This window comes from Trichogramma pretiosum, unplaced genomic scaffold (genome assembly GCF_000599845.2).
Source record: "Trichogramma pretiosum strain Unisexual culture from Peru unplaced genomic scaffold, Tpre_2.0 scaffold53, whole genome shotgun sequence".
Taxonomy (NCBI): Eukaryota; Metazoa; Arthropoda; class Insecta; order Hymenoptera; family Trichogrammatidae; genus Trichogramma; species Trichogramma pretiosum.
This window is the reverse complement of record NW_019641626.1, coordinates 774118-796894: the sequence shown is the minus strand read 5'-3', so window position 1 is coordinate 796894 and position 22777 is coordinate 774118. Positions and strand designations below refer to the sequence as shown.

Genomic DNA, 22777 nt, shown 5'->3' with positions numbered 1-22777 from the left:
TACCGGGACAGGGCTGATCATCAGCCGATCGCGCAGCAGCCGCTGCCGCCGCCACAGCAGCTCATGATCCATTCGTGTTGCAGTACAGTGGCGGCCGACGTGGAGCTCATTTCCGAGGCTTCGGCCAAGACGGCCTCCTCGGTCTCGTCGATATCCTCGACCTCGTCGTCTTGATCGAGACGTCAGCAGCAGCAACAGCCGGCGATGCGCTTCGATAATCCACAAAATGAGTTTTTCGTTAGACGAACGAAAATTTAAATAGAAAAGCTACAACTGGGAGAGGAAAAATGCGGTGCTATATAGCTTGGTAATTACTATTTGGGTAAAGCTCGATCGGCATATTAATTTTCTGTTAAATTGATCCATATTTGAATCCTGTAATCGTCAATAGTCTTGAAGGATATTTTCAGCGAAATAATTGCACTCCGACTGTGAACATTCCGGTATCAATTGCAAGTAGTCCATACCGAACCGATAAAAATTAATTGTGCTATTAATCAATAATCAGAAATGAAACGATTTTTTAATCTGCCCGGACTACCATGTAGGTGTAAATAATCAAGTTTTGACGTGAAAATTCTGTTATCAATTCTCAAATGATACAGTCAATATAGGATAAAAAGTGTTAAAGGATCATATTGACAATTTTATGCGACATAAAACACGCGCGCTCGTAGGAGAGTACCATAATTCATATAGCAATGACACATCATTACAGTTCATGAAATATGATAGTTGGGATCAATGAGTAAACGAAACAAAATATCTTGTGTATATTAAAAGTTAACTTATTTACCTATAGAGTATATTAAATTTGAAGATCTCAATTCAATTTTTACGTTTAAATTAATAAAAAAAAGCTGAATTCAGTATAAATTACGATATCAATCAACACAGGGAAAGAACAAAGATAAATAATAAATTCACGTGTATGCACAGACATATCAAGTCGAAAAACGAAAGAAATTATTTTTTACAAAATACTAAAAATGAATTCTTTCATAGGAAATTCATTTATAAATAAACAAGCAAAGATTAAACTATATGAAATATATTATACGAAAAAAGTAAAAGATTTCAAATTAATTCAACAAATCATTCACGAGCTGACTATGAAAAATATAAGAAAATATATAAAATTATACGTAGGAATGTCGTGCGTATAATTCAGCATAACGATCACAATATAATATATCAGTAGATTATTGCGAAGGTAGAAAATGTTACCGTTATCAATATTATGTATATAATAAGATTTATACATATAAGAAAAATGAATCGGAGTAGACTAAAAATATATATATATATATGACATATATAAGATTATAGAAAAATACTACGAAAATGACAAATTAAAAGAAATGACATTTTAAAAATAAGCATGACGCTGCCTTTGGCTGAAATTGTTGCCCCTAACTGCTATTGTACAAATCAGAAGTATGTCAATTGAAATATCACAAAAACATATGTATCCACAAGTTCATAACAGCAAATATTTCAATGACTATTTTTTTGATAGAGATAGGGTCGGAAAATAAATAATTTTCTTCTATTGGCATACTTCTTGATCTGTTCTACTCATGTGATAATTTGTATATCTCTGTACCTATACTGATCCTATTTGTAATGCCTAATGCTCTATATTGATTATTATAATTGTAGTAAAAAACTAAATAGCAAAATTAATTTTATTAATTTAGGTGATTTTTTCATTTGTTGTTATGCTTGATATATTTAGCTGCTTTGTGCCTAATTTTCAGTAACTAATTGATTATAGTAAATAAACCTATGTTTGACAATCGTGCTTAGGCCTTGAGACTGAATTAAAACAACACTATACCCCATGCTTTAAAGAGAATTTTTAGAGATGTATCATTATGTTTCTATTTAGAAGATGAACAGAATCTAAGTAAAAATAATTAATGCAAATTTTATTCGAAAATGCTCTTTTTGTATCTGATGCAACTGCTGTTATTAAAAATTATATTTTGATCTAGAAAATAAATACATTTATTACAACTTTTTTGATTAATGTATAAAAGAACAAATTTATGTAAAATATTATCATTTTGTGTATGATTGATTAATTGTGTTACTTTTGTAAATATTTAAAAGTATCTTCACTTTCACTGTAAGATAATTAATATAAAAAACTTACCTAGTGTGGGCATCACTTATAAAAGTGTAATGTATGTACAACGATTTAGAGTAAAACGCATCTGTATATTGTGAGAGTATACTGGATAAAAAATTTTACTAGCATGTAAGACTGTAAAAAAAAATAAAATATAAGCTTACTAGTCATTAAACACTTTGTTTCATCATAACAAATGTCATTATTTGTAAATTTTATTGAAAAATTGGGTTCTTAGTTTTACATTAATTTAATTAATCAATTTTTTTATTTATTATTAATTTATTTTATTTAGAAATTATAAAATTATAAAAATAAAAGTAACAAAATATTCATAAATATTATTTTACCAATATTACGTTGATTTAAAAATTAATTAAAGCACTTCATTTTCTTTATTTTTTGAAGTTTCATTTATAATAATTTTCACTAATGAAAATGGAAAATAATTTGTAATTATAATTATTTCAATAAGACTGTATATTAATACAAAAACTCAAGCAACAAGTGTTCTGTTTGTTAAAAACTTCAATAGCTACAATGTAATTGTAAAATGAATAAGAAAATAAAAATATTAAATTTTATGAAACAAATAACACAAAATTGCATTCTATTTTATTAGTTACAAAATTAAAAACTAATTTAATTGAAGAATGAAGTAATTCAAAAACAAATCATTTTACTTAATAATTTTGTCAAGTGAATGAAAATAGAATAATAAGGGTGCTATTTTCATAGATTACTATAAAATCTAGTTAATGCCAAAAAGGTTTGGTTTCATAATATAATTTGAAATATAAATACTACCAACTAAAGGCAGTAATAAGAAAAACCAACGATAATTTTTTCCTTTTTGACTTTTATAATTATTATCACCAATGTATAAAGGATGATTTGTTAACTGAGCGTTTTTCTTGTTTTCTAAACTATTAATCTGCTTTGTCAGTCTGTATATGTGTTGAACTTTAAGTTTCATTTCAAGAAATGTACTAATCAATTGCTCCTTGTGTTCAAATTTTCCTTTGAACTCCACACTGTTGAAATATTTTTCACCATAGATTAAGTCTGAGTTGATGATTGATAATTGTTTTTTTATATTTCCCAAAATTAACAATACATTGAACGCTGTGTATGATTTTTTTGGGTCAATTATCATCATTTGGTAATTCCATCTTCTGCTATGAATTCTCCATAAGTTATCCCAAAATTTTTGTCTATGTACACTAATATCCATTCCTAATTGTTGTAATTTATTTTGATCCAATAACAAAAATTCTTTCAATTGCATACCTTTAAAACACTTCTTATAATGTTCTAGACTCATTCCATATAAGATATTATCAACATCAGAATCTATGCTATTTGAATCAATTTTTTTGTCATTGAACATATCAACCCAAGAAAGATAGTGAATAACTTCAATAATTTCTTCAATTTTGTCTTGAATATCTAGTATTGGTAATAATTGGTTGAACCCCTTGCACATAGCAATATCATAAGGGAGATCATTGCGTCGAGTTCTCAAAGCAATGTCGGCACCATTGTGAATAAGAAGTTCCACTAATTCAAGGTTGTTGGCTTTGACAGCAAAATGTAATACAGTTTGGTTCTCGTTGTCCATTGCATTTATGTTTTCAGTCCATTTTATAATTTCCTTAACAAAATCAAGATCTTTGTCTTGAAATTCATTGCATGCATACATGAGACATGTTAATCTGCATTTATCAGTAGCATTAACATTAGCATTTGCTTTTATAAGATAGTTTAAACATTTGAGACGTTCTTCATAAATTTCTGCTCCCCGAGCTTTGCAAAGGGCCATCAATGGTGTAAAAGCATCGTCATCCAAATTAGTGTCAGCTCCTGAATCTATCAAATACTTGACAATATCTGAACTAGCTTCCATGCATGCATGAATGAGCAATGTCCATCCGTCTTGTAAAAAACTATTAATTTTCTGTCCACTTTGTAAACACTCCTTGATAGTACCAAGGTCATTATTCTTACAAGCATTTGAAATGAATGAATGATCAAGATGTCCATTGTGTTCTATTTTTGTATCATTTGATAAAAATTCCCTGCGGTAATCAAACATCTTTTGTGAATAATCAAGCTTTATTCCTCAAAATTTTTATAACTAAATTCGAAAATCAATTTCACAGGCACGTGTCGGGAGCAAATGGGTTGATCAGGTTTGGCCCTTTGTTTGAAAGTCTGCTTTGAACACAAAAAGCCGGCCGATACTGACCTCTATGTCGATTTGGACAAATTTGAAAAGTACAGCTAATATAACTATATTTATAAGTAGCAGACGAAGTGCGCGGGAAGCTTTCCGTTGTCTAGAGCTGTGTTATGTGTGCGAGTTTTGCGATTTTGAACCGAATTCAAAGTTATTGAACTCGCCCTGACATCATCAATAAAGTTGAATCAAGATAGATGATTGCTAATTAAGCACTACTTTTTCAACGGCTATTTTATGGAATTGCATATGACAGGCGAGTCATAAAATGATATTTATACGATAAATCAACTTTTTTTTTCACTATTAAATTAAACCACATTAAGTTTTACCAAATGGATATGGATAAACATTTATAAAAATAAGAATTTCGATCATGAATTTGGTTAGAAACATTATTGTGTCTTACTTTTCAAATTCATGAGCTTCGTTTATAATCTAATCTGTATTTTTTAGAGAATTCTCTGGTGATTAAAATATTGCTATCAAAGGTTTGAAAAGATACAATGTTTTATCCTACTGTTAATCACAGTCATTTATGATGGCCTCATTAAAATATTGGTACATATTTTTATTAATTGGAACGATTCAATTCAAAACAATTAATTCTTTGCAAGCATGTAAACCAAAAATTGGTGAGTTGAATGAATTAAATAGTTCAAATAATTTATGTCGATATTAACACATACTTCTACACATTTTAGCAATCATTGGAGCTGGAATAGGTGGATCCTCAGCAGCACATTTTTTAACTAAACCCTTCAGAAATGCAGAAATTCATGTATTTGAAAAAAATGTTGTTGGGGGACGTTTGTCGCTTGTCAAATTTGGAAATGAAGAATTTGAAGCTGGAGGAGCAATCATTCATCCTCGTAATAAATACATGCAAGAATTTGTTAAACTTTTAAACTTATCTGCTCGACCCCCTGCCTCTGTTGGTGGAAGGTTTGGAATATGGAATGGCAAAGAATTAGTTTTCGAAGAAAGTAGTTGGGATACAGTGACAATGTTAAAACTAATTTATAGATATGGATTTGATCCCATATATCTTTATAGATATATAAATAATATATTAGATGATTTTGAAAGAATTTATGATTTTCAAAATAAAGGTATAGGTTTTGACAATGTAACTGCATTAGTACAAGCTATGAATCCAGATTTTATTAATTTACTTCAAACGCCAATGGAAAAACATTTGACTGACTTGGGATATTCATCAAAACTAATTAAAGAACTAGTAGAAGCAACTCTTGTTGTTAATTATGGACAAGACATCGATGTGCATTCTTTTGTAGCATCTGTTTCTATAGCAGGAGCAGGGTTTGATTTGTGGTCAGTCAAGGGTGGTAATAAAAAGGCAAGAAATACTCTTATACAAATTTATTTTCAATTAGCCAATTATTTTCAATAATATATATACTTCTACAGGTACCAGAAAAATTAATTCAAGAAAATGATCAAGTTACCTTAAAACATTCAGCTGTCAAAAAAGTTCGTAAATCTATTTTGAATGACAAAGTCAAGTATGAAATCACTTATACTGAAATAGGTAAACATTGAATTATTCCTTTATCAATTCTCAGGAAAATTTAAAGAATTAATATATTATTTTCAGATAAAGAAACTGACTCTACTTCAGAATATGACATTGTTATTATTGCTGCTCCTATGACTAATGATCATTTCAGTTCTGTTATATTTGAGGGCTTTGATGATGATTTAACATTTTCAGGAACATATCAAACTACAATAGCAACGTTTGTCTCTGGTGAAGTTGATTTTTCTTACTTTGATCTAGATGAAGATATTCAAGGAATTATGAGTTGTGAACCTGAAAAAACTATTATCAGTTCAATTGGTAAACTATCCTCTGTTGAAGGAACTAAGAATCCTAAGACTAATATATGGAAAATCTTTAGTAGAAAAAAACTGAATCAAACCTTACTGAATAAAATGTTCAAAAATGTAAGTATATATTCAAAACTATTAATTAAAATTAGAAAGTTGTTAATAAAATATACATCTTTTATAGATTGAAGAAATTCAAGAAATCAGTTGGAAAGCTTATCCTAAATATTCATCATCGTTGAGGCTGGATAAGTTTAAACTTGATGACGCAATGTATCATGTAAATGCAATTGAGTGGGCAGCAAGTGCAATGGAAATGAGTGCTATTGGTGGACGAAATGTTGCTATCTTAGCTTACAATGATTACAAAAGAATTTGTTCTGCAGTCAACACTATTACAACAACTACGACTGCTTCCTCAGAATTATAATGATAATTTTGATGAAATAATTCAACCGTTAGTACCAATATAAAATAAATATTATTTTATTGTTAGGAAATACTATTTTTATATCAATACAAAGAATCTGTCAATAAAAAATTATTGGATGATTTCGTATTTGCCGATTCTTGATTACAGTTTCTTTGCAGATTTCTACCTTACCAATCGTACTTGACACATACAAGCGCAGTATTTATTGCTGTAATGTGACTGTGTGTACCGTCGATATGTTGTGACATATATATATTTGTATATTGGTATATTGGTTTTGTAGCAAGTGTCTCAAATATGCATCTAATACATGTACTTGAAAAATAGTATTTGTGCTATTATATAGGAAGTCTGGTCAATAAATATTCCATTGGGTGAGTACTATACTTTATCAATTATTTTTACGAAGTTTTTCTTAGTGTATACGTATAGGCTAATTGAGGTTAAGTAAATACTGAAAATAACATCAACTAAAAGTTGGAAATTTTCACCTTTGACTCATTTAGATTGTTTATCAAAAACGTGACGAAAAAAACGATTAATCTCACAAAAAGATAAACTTTTTGTACTATGATAGTTTCTAAAACCATTTCTTTACATGTTATGTATTTTCTGTTGGCGTTATCCTTTTTCTGTTCTAAAATTGTATGAAATTGATATCATTGATTTTCTTGTTATTGAAAGAATTAATATTTCATTACTTTTGTTCATTAGGATCAGATTTTACAATGTACTGTTAGTTTTTAAACAGTTAATTATAGGCTGACATCAATTTCTTGAAATTCAGTTCATAGAAAGAGCAAGGCAACATTTTTAGCTCCACTTCATTGAACGTTTAATAAACTGAACTTTTAATAAACTTAATTTTTTGTTTACTGTTTGATAAAGAAATGAATTATAGTAAGATAATGTAGGTAGCAGTCTTAAAGATTTTTAAAGAGAAAATAAAATTTTGTTGTAAATATATTTATTAAGTAATTATGACAATATAGCAAATTAGCAAATATGAGAAATTTCATATTATGCTATCTATGCTTTGTATGATTAAAAATAATTATATATTTAAATATTGAATCAAAAAAATGTTCTTTAATCTGCTATAAGAGCTTTGTAAACCCTTAAATAGAATCGAACATTCAGCAGTGATATGAGCATAGTCCTGTACGATTAGACCAATCAATTTCTTAAGCTAATTTTAAATAAGTATATTTATTGTTATGAAAAAAAAATTTTTTTAAAATCATAATAATTGCTATTCATCATGTAAACTTTAATTTGCTAATATTTTAAAATTGTTATTCAAAATTAAAATCGACTCATGACAATTGAAACTTGAACTGATTTATCGTGTGTAAAAAATTTTTTTATTTAATTTAAATTTTAACAATCTTTCAACGTGTTTTTTTAATATCGTTTTATTGTGTTCTTTTTTAATCTCTCATTAAAAAAGTAATTTATTTGTTAAAAAATTTATCAAAAAATGGCAAATACTCCGTTATAGTTACATAATTACCGGAAAAACCATATTTACAGAATGTAAAAATTTTCGTCAACTTTAAGAACCCTTATTAGTTCTTTGTGTATTGTTAGGCAAGAATATAGCCACGAGTTCCATAACTCACGTGGCACTTGGGTGCAGACATCGCATGTCCAACAACGTGATGTTAAATCGTTATTGCATAGCAGATATCCCATTTATTATTTCATTCGTAATGTGATATTTTCCTTACGTAACAATTTCGAAAATGCTACATGAATTCGATCTCGATGAAAATCGACGATTAAAAAATAACAGAGTCAAAAGTTCGTTCGTTTATATTCACCCCAATGTATTAGTCAAGTTTTTCCCACGCAGCATTTGCTCAAGATGAGAATTAAAAGCTTTTAATTTAAATATAGTTAGGGATCCAAAATAAGGTTTTGGAGATTTTGAAACAAATACTATTTTATTATATCCCATTATTGTCTCTCTGCTTTATACGATTTACAAAAAAATATTTTAATTCATGACCAGAAATATGTTACGCTTCTAATATCGCTTTTACCATAGGAAAAATTTTTCAAAGATCATATGGCCATAATAATCAAACTCTAAAAGCATAAAATATTAGAATTACCCTGAATAAACCCAACAAAATGAAAAAAAACTCATGTGACTCGGACCGCTACAAGTACACTAGATGTGAAAGTGTAGAGATTTTTGTTGTACCGTAAAAAGCATTGAGACAAAAAAGTCCATGCCTCAAGCTTGAATGAAAATGATGCTAAACATGGTAAAATTTCTACAGGTGTATAAGCATATAAATCAAAGAATCGGCTGGCCAAGATGTCCAGGAGAAATCACATCAGGCCTCTGATTCCCGATCTGAAGGGGGGTTATCGACGCACCAGATTCTCAAGTCCCAACGAAATTCCGTCATTGTTGAGCGGACCAGTCATCAGAGGGCCGGCGCCAATGAGAAAGCCACCCGAGAGATACGGCTACGATTCCGAGGATGAATTTCCTGCAGAATCCAGGGCGGCCTCTCTTGCTCCTCCGCTGCCGCCGCTGCGTAATTTTCCCCGTCGCGCGAGCCGCTTTCATCCTTACGAAAATATCAGCCGCTTCTCCCGCCTAGAGGCGGAAAGATCGAGCCCCTCAAAATCAAAAGAAATACCGTCGTTGCTTGACCCGAACGTGCAAATGAAACCACCGCCTCTGATACCCCCCGCCACGGTGCGAAAATTGCGAGAGTCGCTTCGAGCCATCGAGGCTGGCGATAATTTTGGCGAGAGATACGCTGGCCCCTCGTCTCGAATGAGCGATTACGCCAGAGAAGAGCAGGAGACCAAACAAACCATCGAAGAAATTATCAAGGTGGCCCAAGCGCTCAAGGAACAGCTCTCGCGCGAGGACGCTAGTCAGCGAGTTCCCCACCTAGACGACGAGTCCGAGAGAGACTCGTGCGACGAATCGTCATCTCCCAGTCGTTTCTCCGGAGGCAGGCCCTTCGCGAAAACCCGACAAGATACGCCTAGGCCGCGACCCGATCCCTCCAAGCTTCCGCGACTGATGGACTTGAAGCCGAAAATACCGAGTCTCCTCGACATACGCATCGGTCTACCAACGCCGCCTCCTCCCATCGCGGACAATTTTAGGGAAAATATCGTGCCGGCCGCGAGAAATTATCTGACTTATAACGACCGATCGCAGGAAAACTGCTGGAATTGCAATGAGAGGGGCCATTATTACGAGGAGTGCGGCATTCCCAGAAGAAGACGATTTTGTTTTCAATGCGGCCAGACCGGAGTCGACGCTTTCTCTTGTACTCGTTGCAATTTAAACTAGAGACATTAACAGACTGCATTAATTTTAAGCCTTATTAGAAAGTATATAAAAAGCCCTTATGAGAGAATTTTGGGTCAACGCAAATGTTGACGAATCTATTAGATTTAAAATTATTTTTCATCGAGTTGTATGAAAAAATACTCTACATCGCAAGAACTAATCCTGTGAATTTCGTTAGCTTAGGAGTTTGTAAGGTGGTTAAACCTCACAGTACATGATCATAGTCATTAAATTTTCGTATTTACAATTGCACCTATTTTACATTTAAAACTTTAAATTGTTTAAAATATAATTCTGAATGATTTAATCCTTGTTACAGAATACGAACTTGAAATTAGTACTCTAGTTGAGACGAACTGACATATTTGTTATTGTGTTAAATTTTCTGGAATCACATAATTATTATGTATTTACTTTTCTCGTATTTGTTGTCAGGATATTTATAAATTACTATTAATAACTGTGCCTATTATAATTCAATGCTAGCCTATAATAGTTGCATTACGTTATGGTAATTTTGGTGATTTTCTTCCATCTGATCAAACTCAATTGATCAATAATGCGAAGTTACTTCAATAAACTAGTGAGCTTTCATTTCTACTAATAGAGACATTATCGATGATATATTTTGCTTTACAATCAATGAAAATGATTTATAAATTTTCATGTTACAAATTATTTATTGTAACAATTTGGCAGGCATAGTGTAGTTAGTACATTCCTAAATGAAGCGAGAATGTATACTAACGATATCCTGCTGTTTTGCACAAATGTAAATCATCGCATCCAATAAAAATAGTCATATTTTTTCACGATAATTATCTCATATCTTCTTATATGTACGCATTCATGAAATAATTGAATCAATTTTTCGTGCTTGATACTGAATAAATGTGATATTAAAATTCGATAATCAATTATTGTTATTAAGTTACCTCATTACACAAAAATTATCTTTTCATTTCTTTTTTCCGTTTGCTTTTCCCTAATGATTTAAACCTTAGTAAAGAGTTGTATAACACAAAAGACGTTAATTGAATTGATCGTACTCATTTTACGTCATTGCGTAAGTCATTATTTGAATTTAATGCACAGATCTCTCATCACAACTATAAAGAGTCATGTGGCATTATTTATATTAGAGTACATTGAAATCAAGTCATCAAGTTTGATTTTTTACGTTTGATCGTTTAATACGCCTTTCGTTTATTATGTAACATTTTAGTTCGATTTTTGTAATTACGATTTTCCAAATTTAGGATTTCTTATTCAAATGAAACATTGAAGCTAATTACAATCGTTATTCGGGTTTATATTAAATTTTAAAATAACAAAGAGATAACTTAATCAGCGTAAGTCCGATAGATTTCAAAATTTACTACTTTAAGGAGGCTCGAGCGAAAATGCATTTGTAAGCCGCGGGACTAAAATGTGGAGAAATGATTTATTACAATCATACAAATTGATAGTAAAATATGTGTTAACGACCTTATTTAAAAGATATATTAATGTAAAGTTTGTTAATTTAACATGGGCTCTTCTGGAAGCTTCTAATTTTTAGTCAAACGAGGTAAATGACCTATTAATTTAAAAATTTATTATAATGTAAACAGTTGATACTTGGATTCCACAATGTTTGCGCGACGCAACAACTATGGTTAATGATAGATTTTTTTTCTGAAATTTACTAAATTATTTGATTGAAGAATTTAAAATATTAAGTATACAAAAAAATTTAATAAATTTGTTATTTTCAATAGGGCGTTTTCACAAAGCGTTACTGACGGTCAGGATTGAACAGCTGATTGGCTGTAGGCACAACAAACCAAGTTTCCATATACTTTATATGTTAAGTAGATTACTTTAACTGCAAATTACAAATAAATGAGATGCTCTAAAAATATATAAAAAATATGTCGATGTAGAGGAAGACTTCATCTTTTCATCTATCGAAGCGGATTTTACGATTTCTCTTTAGTTATTGCAAAAAAAATTGTTGAAATTTTGGTCATTTCAGAGTTTAACTCGCTACTCAGCTGCTGTCAACACTGACTGGCGCGTGTCTGTGATTGTTTTAGCGATATTTGAAAATACATTTAAATATTAAAGAATGAGTATATTGCCTTTTTCGACTCAGTTCCCTTAATTCTTCAGAATTTCTATCATTTTTCGGCTTTCCTGTTGGTATACAAAAGAAGGAAAACTTTCCATTTTGTGAATTTGCTTTGCATCCTGTTAAATAACACCTCAACACCATTTTTTATTTTATGATTGCAGATTGATAAAAAAAAACGAAATCAAATCTCAAATATCGCTAAAACGATCACGGACACGCGCAACTCGGTGTTGACAGCAGCCGAGCAGCGAGTAAAACTCCGAAATAACCGAAATTTCAACAATTTTTTTTGTAATAACTAAAGAGAAATCGTAAAATCCGCTTCGATAGATGAAAAGATGAAGTCTTCCTCTACATAGACATAATTTTTAGAGCATCTCATTTATTTGTAATTTGCAGTCAAACTAATCGACTTAACATATAAAGTGAATGGAAGCTCGGTTTGTTATGCCTACAGGCAAATCAGCTGTTCGAGTGAAGCGGTTAGTGACGGTCTCTGGAAACAGCCTATAGGCTATTTTCACAGTCGTCAGTGTCGGTCAAAAATCGACCAGCTGATTTGACTGGAGGCCAAACAAAGCGACCGCCCGTATACTTTACATGTTAAAGTTGGTTGGTAAAAGTACTTATAATTAGTTTAACGCTCAGTAAAAAAATAAACAAAAAATATCTGGAGAAAGCGGAAAACCTTGTGTATCGAAATATCGAAGCGGTTTTTAGTTAAAAACTTTAGATTGTAAATAATAAAACATTGAAATTTCCGCTTTTTTGTCTGTGATATTGTCAATAAACTCTAATAAAATAGTTATTAAAAGTGGTTTTTTGGGTTGCAATACAAACCCTCAAGCGGAGAATTGTTTATTCTTTCAAATTACCAATGAAAAACTAAAAAACAATCGTAATTTCGAAAAATTATGAAAATGATCTCGCAATCGTCTTCCAAACTAAGTCTGCTGTTGGTGGAAAGATAATATTCTTAATTACGATTGTTTTTTAGTTTTTCATTGGTAATTTGAAAGAATAAACAATTCTCCGCTTGAGTGTTTGTATTGCAACCCAAAAAACCACTTTTAATAACTATTTTATTAGAGTTTATTGACAATATAACAGACAAAAAAGCCGAAATTTCAATGTTTTTTTATTTACAATCTGAAGACTTTAACTAAAAACCGCTTCGATATTTCGATACACAAGGATTTCCGCTTTCTCCAGATATTTTTTGTTTATTTTTTTACCGAACGTTAAATTAATTACAAGAACTTTTACCAATCAACTTTGACATGTAAAGTACACGGACGGTCGCTTTGTTTGGCCTCCAGTCAAATCAGCTGGTCGATTTGTGACCGTCACTGACGACTGTGAAAACAGCCTATAAGATTGCGTCATGCACCGGAAACGCTACGTAGAGAGCGCAATTGTAGACCAGCTATCCACACTCGAGCCTCCACAAAGTAAAGCCGGGCAGATGTAGACGCGCGTAGAAAACATCTGCCATTAGCATCTGCCATGTCACCAGCGTCGTTTGCCTCGCAAAAATATTTGTGAAGAAGAGAAGTCATTTCTTTTGAGTTTTCCAAATTTGGATCGGCGCCCCGTGCATTTAGAAGGGGCGCCAATACAAAATTGGGAAATTCGGAAGTTTATGCAGCGAAATCCGTCAACTTGTAAGAGCTGATTTTGTCCGTCAATGATTTTGAAGAACAGATGCGCCAAGTTATGGTTATGACGGAAATACTTTCCGAGAACTCATTTAAAAAGATGGAAATCTTGTTTTTAATAAAGTTTAGAAAATAGTTCAGTCACAAAAATATTAATAATCTAAAGAAATTAATTCATATGTAATAAAATGTAATAAAATGTTTGTAGGTGTAATGAAGCAAACGCTTCAGCGTCCAGTCCCACACGATGAAATTTTTTCACCAATAAAAAATTCCAGACTCGAACATATGTACTTATGAATTTCCTCAAAAATGGAGTGCCTAATACGAATAGCTATTGTGGCTTTTCTTTGCACAAACTATTGCCTCGGTGACACATGTTCATCGGAATCTTGTCCAAGCGAATCGAAAACTAATAGATATTCTAAAGGTTAGTTTTTTTTTGTTATTTTTTTGTACTTTTGGTATTTTTTGGCTAGGTATCATTCGTACACATGAAACTTGTACACGGGCATTTCTGTACACAAGTAAAATTCAAAAAAATAAAAAAAATAATCGTAATCGTAATTTTTTGAATTAAAAAGTTCGATTATGTGTTCAAAAATTGGACACTCTTTACTTGTGTACAGAAATGCCCGTGTACAAGTTTCATGTGTACGAATGATACCTTGCCTATTTTTTGTATTATTATAAATTATTTCAATCAATATCAATTTGTTGTACTACCACTAATTTCAAAATATTTTTCGTAGATGCAAATACCAAGTATGCAAAATATTACGCAGCCATTGAAAAAGCCGAGGCCAATTATATCGAGTGTAACTCGTCAGGATGCAAATGTTTCGCAGATGTAATGTCGAGAGACTTAGATGTTTTTTCCAAACGAAGAATCGACCAAACATTAATTCAGAATGCTAAATCTAGGTGATTTTTGCTTAATTTGAATATTTATTCTATTTTCTTTGATTCATGTAACTTTTTTGGTTATAGAGGAACTCTTTATCAAATAATCAGTGGTCAGTTGTATAGACAAAAAGATTGTATGTTTCCGTCTCGATGCGCTGGAATTGAATATTTTCTTACAAGGGTCATAACCAATACCACAAATTTAGAGTTAGTTATCAATACTCGAGATTACCCTCAATCTGGTAATCATTTCGGCGAACCACTACCCATTTTTTCGTTCAGTAAGGTACATTTTTTTTGTTACACGAATATTTTTAGCATTTTTACCATTTATGATAATTTATGATAATTTATGATAAAATCACATAACATTCTTTTATAATTTTAGACGCCTGACTATAATGATATAATGTATCCAGCCTGGGCATTTTGGGCTGGTGGTCCTGCAATTAGTCTTTATCCAAATGGTTTGGGAAGATGGGATACACATAGAGTTACACTTGATGATGCTAGACAAAAATTTCCATGGGATGAAAAAAGGGATGTAGCTTTTTTCCGTGGATCTAGAACTTCTTCGGAGAGGGATAATTTGGTTCTTTTGAGTCGAGCCAAACCTGAACTCGTCGAAGCGCAGTATACCAAAAATCAAGCTTGGAAATCCGAAAAGGTCTAATATTATTACATTTTATTTTTTAATTCAAGACTCACAATTTATACTGAATTCCAAAAAATTACTTTAAAGGATACTTTAAACATGCCGCCAGTCAAAGAAGTGGCCTTAGAAAAACACTGCGAGTATAAATACCTGTTCAATTATCGAGGCGTTGCAGCTTCATTTAGACACAAACACTTATTTCTTTGTGGGTCTTTGGTATTTCACGTTGGCGATGAATGGAAGGAGTTTTATTACGACGCTTTGAAGCCGTGGATTCATTACATTCCAGTGCAGCCGAACGCATCGCCCAAAGAATTAGAGTAATATGATTATATTTTTATTAGATTAATAAATCAATATTTGATGTCATCTAAAAAACTTATTTTTTGACTGTTTAGAAATCTTATCCGGTTTGCTCAAGACAACGATGCGATTGCCAAAAGAATAGCTGAAAGAGGGCGGGATTTCATTTTTGAAAAATTGACACTTGAAGATGTCATGTGCTATTGGAGAAGACTGATAAGAAGATATGCCAAATTAGTTGATTACAAACCAACAATGGCAAAAGATATGATTTTGATTAAAAAATCAAAATCAACGCATTAAGTTCTCTTTAAAAAAGTGAATAGTTATAATGTGATGCGAAGTGTCTTATATTTTTTATACCCTTAAATTTAAGATATTAATTTTTGAGAAAATTTTATGAGAATTTTAAAATTCAAAAATTTACAAGCCATTGTTAATAGTAAAGTACTTTAATACTTCTTTGGATATTAAATAGTTGAAAAGAATTGTGTACTTTCGATAATTATTATACCTAAGATTACTAGCTCTAAAATACTAAAATCACTCAACGCCTTGTAAAAATAAGTGTCATTAATTTTTGAATACAGAATAATTGAATAATATGAATCGAAAATATTTTTTTTTCAAAAGAATGAATGAGAGAAAGTTAAATTAATTTATAAATTTAAATTAAATTTAATCATCAGCAATTTTAGAGTGTTCTGCAATCCAATCAGCGTAAAATAATACATCCGTATAACCATTTGGAAGATGACGTATACCCAATCCGGTAACAAATACGCCTACTTGGATTCCCCTGTCATTAACCAAAGGGCTTCCCGAATCTCCCTATATAAATAATAAATTTATGAAAATGATAAAAATATTTAGCTTGAAACGAAATTATTGCAATGATTTTCTTACACTGTCGGGTATTTGAAAGCTTACAGTGCACATCATTCCATCGTCAAGGTAATAATTATAAAATTCTGGAGTCCATCTTTTCTCACAATCTTCTGCATTCATATATAATAAACGTGCGGTACGCAAATCGTTTGATGCAACATGACTGCCTTTCTGAGAAATGAAATAAATTGTACATTCAGCAACTGATACTTTTCAATATAATTTGAATAAAAATTATTTTACTTCACTGATGCCCCAGCCTGTTAATTTGAGAATCTCATCCTTTTTGGGATAATCATCTTTACTTGTAATTAATTTTATTGGTTGCACTCTATCGTTGAATTCAATGTCTTTGTTTAATCGAATTAATCCAATATCGTATTGATTAATATGTGTTGGCTGGTACTGTACAATTAATAAATTTATTTGATTTATATGTATTCTTTTTGTTTTTTGGGAAGATCCTGAAGCTAGGGTTTAAGTAAGATTTTCGAAATGTGTTTAAAATGGTAATTCCGTGAATGCCTTAGTTGTGGTATTTCTTAAACTTCCATATATCTTTTGAAAAATATACATAAGACAATTAACACATTTTTTTCTGAAAATTATCACTTATACTCTGGCTTCAGTTTTATCTCGGTAACTTAAGTTAATGAGTTTTATCGAATCGTTTTATAAAATTAAAAATACACCGTTTGGTAAAGTAATACGTTTTTCACTCACTATATTATATTTTTCATGATTAATTAGCTTTTCGGCTTCTAATGTGATTCCTTCCTTATCATCTAATCGATTAATGCCGACCACAATTTTTAATGTATCTAAATCCATTACCCTGATTTCAATGAAAAAATAAAAATAAGAATTATATTTGTTCGTGGATGAATTAGAGCTTTAATTTTTCTCATCGTGAAAAAAGAGTAAAAAAATACCCCGTTTTGTCCCCATTTTCATCTTTGTATGTTGGATGCTCCAAGCAATGAGCTGCTGTTAATAAATAACGTTTATTGATGATCGACGCTCCACAATAATGAAAAGATGTTTTTTTATGTTGTAATGAAACCATGTACGGAAACATTCCTTCTTCAGCTATGGTTCCATTTAGAATTCGTTCTTTCGCTTTCAATGGGCCTACGTTCAATTATTTTTATAATAAATATAACTATTTAAAATTATTAATATGTAAAAAATTATGAATTTACCTGCATAGCATACCGATAAAAGAGAAAGTACTACTAAACATAAAACTTTATAATACATATTTATGGTTCTATATTTTTCCGCAAGTATAATTCACAAAATATTTCTTAATAACGTTTCACGCCCGAAGATAAAAATACGACTAAACGTTTTGCGCAATCCATTGTTTTTTTTATAGATTATGTTATCTATATATTAACATCTAAATTTTCCATCGTCTTCCAATTAAGATCGATTGTTTTTTAATGTAGAGAATTGTAAGAATTGAACTTGCTTTGAGTTATAACGCCAATAATGAAAAGCCAAAATTTTAAATTTCTTTACTACTTATAATTGTGATAAATTTAATGAAGCCTACTAAATCATTTTCCTCGTGTTACTAAAACGATCGTGACTTAACTTTATCAAATACGTCGCAATATTCAAAATAATTATCGCGTAGCTAAAATTACTACTTCCACGCTTTACCTAACGATTACCGTTTAAATTTGATCAATGTGAGTTGAAAAAAAAAATGTTTAACATAAAACGTAACAAACAATTGAATTAGGCTTTAATGACGTACGTTGCTTACGCAGTCTCAGATACAAATACATTTGGCCAGCTAATTGGCCAGAGATACGGGTTATCTGTAAACAACGTTTACGTAATGTAAACATTCCATGCGATCGCAAACGAGGCATTAATCTACATATCAACGTACTTCACATTGTCTATTTAAAGGACATATATCATCCGATCTTTCAGTCTGAATAATTTGTAAAATGATAGCAATTTGTCAGGCAAAAGATCCGATTAATTTGTAAGATTTGTCACGTAACGTTTTAATACTAAAATGCGCGTGCGATCCATGAACTAGTGGCCTCGAAGCAAAACATCTGTAACCGGTGTGAACAGTAACCAGCAGAATACGAGGGAGTTAAAAAGGTGCGCTTAGGTGGGGTACACACGAGAGATGCTCGGAAAGTACACAAGTTCGGAGGAAAAAAAGGAGGAAGAAGAGACGCTTGTGGATGAAAGAGAATACGAGAGAGGTGTAGAGTCGCAAGCCGTGCGGCACACAGTGCGCGCGAGTAGTACGTCGTCCGTATAAAAGGGCCCTTGCCGTGCGATACAGCCGCCGGTGCATCATCGACCGAATCTCCCGCATCTCTCGCGACGAACGAGCCTCCGAGCGGCACGAAGGTTTCTGGCCTGGCCTGCATCGGGGTCGAGCTGAGTGGGTGACATCGTGCATAACGAAAATCCACCTCCCGAAAAACGCGTGCAGCTCTCCAGCTCGACGCTATACCCGTGTCTCGATTGTCTGACCATATGCTGAGTTTTTTCACTCGATGATTTTTCAAGTTTTTCTTACGCTTCTGCAACACGCTCGACTTCTCCGCTGCGAGGCAAAGAGAAAAAATCTCGCAGTCAAGAATAAAATGAGCTTATTGCCGGTACAAGGGTACTCCGGAATATATTGCTCGAGAAATAACTGGAAAAAGGGAGAGAGATGAAGAGCGGAGCGAATGAAAAGGTATAAACAAAAGGCGAAAAAATTATCAAGAGGCGCTGCTCTGGGGCGCGGCGGTGGACAAGCGTGTATGGCTCCGAGCCCGACGTTGCTTATCTCCTCGATGTGAATAATTTGAAATGCTGAGTCAACGAAAGAACTCGAGTTTGATTTGCATGGACGATGGCTCGCGCAGATCTCTTATTTCTTTTATTTCTAGTCCATGTCTTGTAATCATTTGAAATTTAAATCGAGCCGGAGCCGCGCGATGCAAATGATAAAAACCGTTGTAATTTTTCGTCACGTTTTCTTTATCTCGTCTATCTCTCTCTCTTGTGACTGTGCTCAGCGAAGAACGACTTTTTGAAAAGAAAAATATCCTGTTTATCAGAGTTCATACGCCGAAAAAAGGAGAGCGTATTTTCGGAGTATAATAACATTTTCTTTCTACGCGGTAGAGTTAGGCAGCGCGGCATATAGCTATTGAACGAGTTTTTAACTCGAAATGAAAATTCTTTCAGTAATTTATTCATGCAACGCCGGTGCAGAGTTATTTTTTTTTACATTTTTTCGTTCACTCAATCACACGCGAACTGTTTTCGTATAAATAAAAAATAATAAAATACGACTATTCGAGTAGGAACGAACTGGTCGTATGTAAAGCTCGGGTCGGTTTTGAGCTTGGCCAAGGTTCAAACAGAATAACGGAATTAGCCACACGTATGATCCGGAAAGAAAAAGAAGTCGTGAAAAAGAAAAGTAGATAGGAATCTTGTCTGGTCGTCGCGCCTACAACATAAACGTGTGTTACGAACGAGTAGTCAAGATCAATGATTAGTCAGACACGTGTGGCATTTTCTCATTTTAAAGGAAGAAAGAGAAATCGATCCTCACGTTATTACGTGGCCAATTCTCTGGCTCGATCTTCCAGCGCGTGTGGTAGTTTACATACACGCGTTTTTTTTTTTTACACACGTACGTATTACAAGGGTGCAGACGAGAGTGAATGGGCGACACGTATACAGAGCGCGCGCCGCGAAACCGCGTGCTCGAAGCGCTCAGGATTGGCCGGGTGTCGAGCCAATGGCGTCGGAGCGCGCGCGTCGCTCGAGGGCTCGCAAAACTGTCCGCGCGTGTAGTCGATCTTTCGTCGTGTGTGCGCGAGACTCCGTCCGTGTGTGTACGTGTGTATCCTTTTTGCCGTGCCGCTGAAGCAGCTACCGTTGAGCTTTGTGTCGCGCTCGCGGGCGCTCAGTCGGCGCGTGTACCTCAGGCCGGATACGCGTGCACCGCCCCAGCTCCGACGAGTTCCTCGCGCGTCGTGTTTTATTCCGAGCTCCGAGCATTTGCCGCACTTTTACTACTACTACTACTAGTACTACTGTTCTTACATTAAGGACTGATTTTAATTTTCACGACTTCTCATCCGGAGCTAGAAAAAGTAGAAATCAACTTCTCTCAACGACAACGAAACCGTAAGTTTTTCTTCATTTCTAAGTTCTACGAAACATGTCAAATTATGAATTTTTCCAAGTATTACTTTGATTAATAAAAACATACCAGTGAAAATTTGCTGCTTAACTTATACTGTTTGTCGAACAAAATCCCAAGAAAATGTATGTTATGGTACACAAAGCGTGACGAATTAGCTCACCTCGTTTCTCGATTTTTTTCCTCCGAGGACTCGTAAAATTGTCAAGTATCTCGGCAAGTAAGGTTCAATTAAAATTCGTTTAAAACTTGAATATTTTGAAAATAAGCGCGTGGAACAAAGCACTCGCGCGCGCGACAAGGTCATCAAGTTGAGATACTCAAAACTTATCGAAGATATTTTCATTAACTTTCTTGCGCAATTAAGTTGGAAAGTTTAATTATTAAAAAAGTTTCAAGATTTAGATGTGAATATACAGTGGGAGCCGGAGCGCCTGTAATGAAATATGATAGGCGATGAGAACTCGAGTGTTGCGCAACGGAGTACTACTATAAGAGTATCGCAAAACATTTTTGCCCCCGTTAATATCATGAGAATTGCACATTATTCGCTTAAAATCTTACGGTATCGTGCACAAGTTTCTCGTTTTTCATCGCATGTGCGTACTTTATGTGCGAATATTGAATTTCATTCGAATAAAAAAAGTAACAACAACAACGCGAGGCAGCTGAAAATATACGCTGAACTAGTCATGTTGAAATAATTACGCAAAAACCAATTGAAGCCTCATTAATTTTTAATTTGATTTTGAAATAGCATGCATATACGCGCGCTGCGTGGAGGTCTATTATTTACACTCTAGAATTACGTTATCAACGTTGTTTTTTCTTTTCTCTTTAAAATATTCATATAATATCGCTCGTAACACATTTTCTCGCGATTTCCCTTACGTATTCATTCTCGGATTGGAATATTTATTTTATCGGCTGAGAGGTTATTGAATCGAAGTGGAAAACGTATAGCTTGTTATTAGCGAGGAAAGCCTAGATCTACATCCGCGTAATTATAAGCTTCGGCTCATTATGCGAATTTCTTGCGGGTTATAATATAAAGTCTATGATTAGTCGCTCATTCATTATGAACGATTCATATGTATGTATCGACAATCGGTCATTCGCTCGATCGCTGCAAAATCCAATGTTATTCGCTCGATTTAAACGGCCGAACGAAAATGAGCCTCGTCGATCGTTAATGTGATTATATGCGGCCGATGGCGAACGTCGAGAGTAGACAGCGAGCTCATGAATTCGTAATGCATCTCGTCGCGCGTGTGTGTATAAAAGAAAGATCTGTGTCACGCTAATTCGATCGATGCTAAAAGGCAGCAGCCTGCCACTGGGCTCGCGTGGGATGAAGCTCTCTTTCTGCGTCTCTTTACATATGAATCTGTGTATATATAGGCTCGCTTGCGCTCTTGTGTACTCCGCAGTCTGCACCTAGAGAATGTCTACGAGTCTTTTTTTCTTCTCGACTCTGTCTCGACTTCTCTTTCTCTCTCGCCACCTTCGTATAATGCTCGCATCTTTTATCAGCGAAACAAAATCGCAATTTGTTACTGCGCCGAGAGCTTTTCTATAAGTACGTGTGTACGCGCAGTAAAGTGAGGTGCTTGTGATTTCACTCTCTTTCTCTCTGTCTCTGTCTTTCTTTCTCTGTCTCTAGAGCTATCGTATAACCTATTTTTTGCCTGCTTCTCTCTTGCTGCCACATGAAAAAAGGGCGAATAAAAGACAAGGCGCTATTCTTTTATTATGCGAGCCTAACGAATAACGAGCTTGGATTATTCGACGTCTTTCTGTATTTTCTGGCAAATTTTAAAATAACTCTTTTTTCACTTTTTTTCAATAATTATACATATTGTCTTACGTTTCGAAGTGTCATTGAACGTGTAAACAAGCAATGAAATTTTAAACGCTATTCGAACAGTCGCAGAATAAAATTCGCAAAGCTAAAAAAAGAGCACGGTGTAAATTGGAAAAAGCAATCAAGTATTTACAGGCTTTGAACGTTTTTTTTAATTACGAATTTATAAAATATATATACAAGCGAGCGATTCTCGACAAAAGTATAAAAATAAAT

At 33.2% G+C, this 22777-nt stretch overlaps 4 protein-coding genes across 8 annotated transcripts in view; 2 read left to right on the top strand and 2 right to left on the bottom strand.

Moving 5' to 3' along the window:
* Positions 1-2834: 2834 nt before the first annotated feature.
* LOC106651486 (ankyrin repeat, SAM and basic leucine zipper domain-containing protein 1-like) lies at positions 2835-4360 on the bottom strand. Its single transcript, XM_014370011.2, has one exon. It carries the CDS (start codon positions 4227-4229, stop codon positions 2886-2888), a length of 1344 nt encoding a protein of 447 aa, XP_014225497.1. The 5' UTR covers positions 4230-4360; the 3' UTR covers positions 2835-2885.
* Positions 4361-4468: 108 nt separating this feature from the next.
* On the top strand, positions 4469-16111 carry LOC106651310 (O-glucosyltransferase rumi homolog). 5 transcript variants are annotated; one of them, XM_014369753.2, is made up of 8 exons: positions 4469-4758; positions 4830-5008; positions 5078-5733; positions 5805-5925; positions 5992-6341; positions 6409-6681; positions 6816-7031; positions 13968-14061. In XM_014369753.2, the coding sequence occupies exons 2-6, from the start codon at positions 4912-4914 to the stop codon at positions 6652-6654; spliced, it is 1470 nt and encodes a 489-aa protein (XP_014225239.1). In that variant the 5' UTR covers positions 4469-4758; positions 4830-4911; the 3' UTR covers positions 6655-6681; positions 6816-7031; positions 13968-14061. The 5 variants fall into 5 exon arrangements, with proteins under 5 accessions (XP_014225239.1, XP_014225247.1, XP_014225255.1 ...); XM_014369761.2 differs by lacking the exon at positions 13968-14061 and adding an exon at positions 8946-10763; XM_014369769.2 differs by lacking the exons at positions 4469-4758; positions 4830-5008; positions 5078-5733; ... (1 more) ...; positions 5992-6341; positions 6409-6681 and adding exons at positions 14512-14683; positions 14750-14951; positions 15054-15332; positions 15408-15640; positions 15719-16111 and having other exon boundaries at positions 6863-7031; positions 13968-14189.
* Positions 16112-16301: 190 nt separating this feature from the next.
* LOC106651228 (chymotrypsin-2-like) lies at positions 16302-17771 on the bottom strand. The gene is made up of 6 exons (XM_014369669.1): positions 17714-17771; positions 17444-17642; positions 17235-17346; positions 16755-16916; positions 16530-16682; positions 16302-16454 (listed from the first exon to the last, which is right to left on the bottom strand). The coding sequence occupies exons 1-6, from the start codon at positions 17769-17771 to the stop codon at positions 16302-16304; spliced, it is 837 nt and encodes a 278-aa protein (XP_014225155.1).
* A 2702-nt stretch (positions 17772-20473) lies between these two features.
* The window catches only part of LOC106651586 (PDF receptor-like), a 41205-nt gene continuing 38901 nt past the window's right edge, over positions 20474-22777 (top strand). The window contains exon 1 of the mRNA XM_014370153.2: positions 20474-20681. The gene's annotated coding sequence lies outside the window, so the exon portion shown is untranslated. The remainder of the gene's footprint in view (positions 20682-22777) is intronic.

Excerpts from the sequence above, each read along its gene's own strand:
- LOC106651486 (XM_014370011.2), bottom strand. The coding sequence starts at position 4,229 with ATGTTTGATTACCGCAGGGAATTTTTATCAAATGATACAAAAATAGAA.
- LOC106651310 (XM_014369753.2), top strand. The coding sequence starts at position 4,912 with ATGATGGCCTCATTAAAATATTGGTACATATTTTTATTAATTGGAACG. Across the intron at positions 5,926-5,991 it reads AATCACTTATACTGAAATAG|ATAAAGAAACTGACTCTACT; the intron begins GTAAACATTGAA and ends TATTATTTTCAG. Across the intron at positions 6,342-6,408 it reads TGAATAAAATGTTCAAAAAT|ATTGAAGAAATTCAAGAAAT; the intron begins GTAAGTATATAT and ends CATCTTTTATAG.
- LOC106651228 (XM_014369669.1), bottom strand. The coding sequence starts at position 17,771 with ATGTATTATAAAGTTTTATGTTTAGTAGTACTTTCTCTTTTATCGGTA. Across the intron at positions 17,347-17,443 it reads GAAAATGGGGACAAAACGGG|GGTAATGGATTTAGATACAT; the intron begins GTATTTTTTTAC and ends CATTGAAATCAG. Across the intron at positions 16,683-16,754 it reads CAGGCTGGGGCATCAGTGAA|AAAGGCAGTCATGTTGCATC; the intron begins GTAAAATAATTT and ends TTCATTTCTCAG.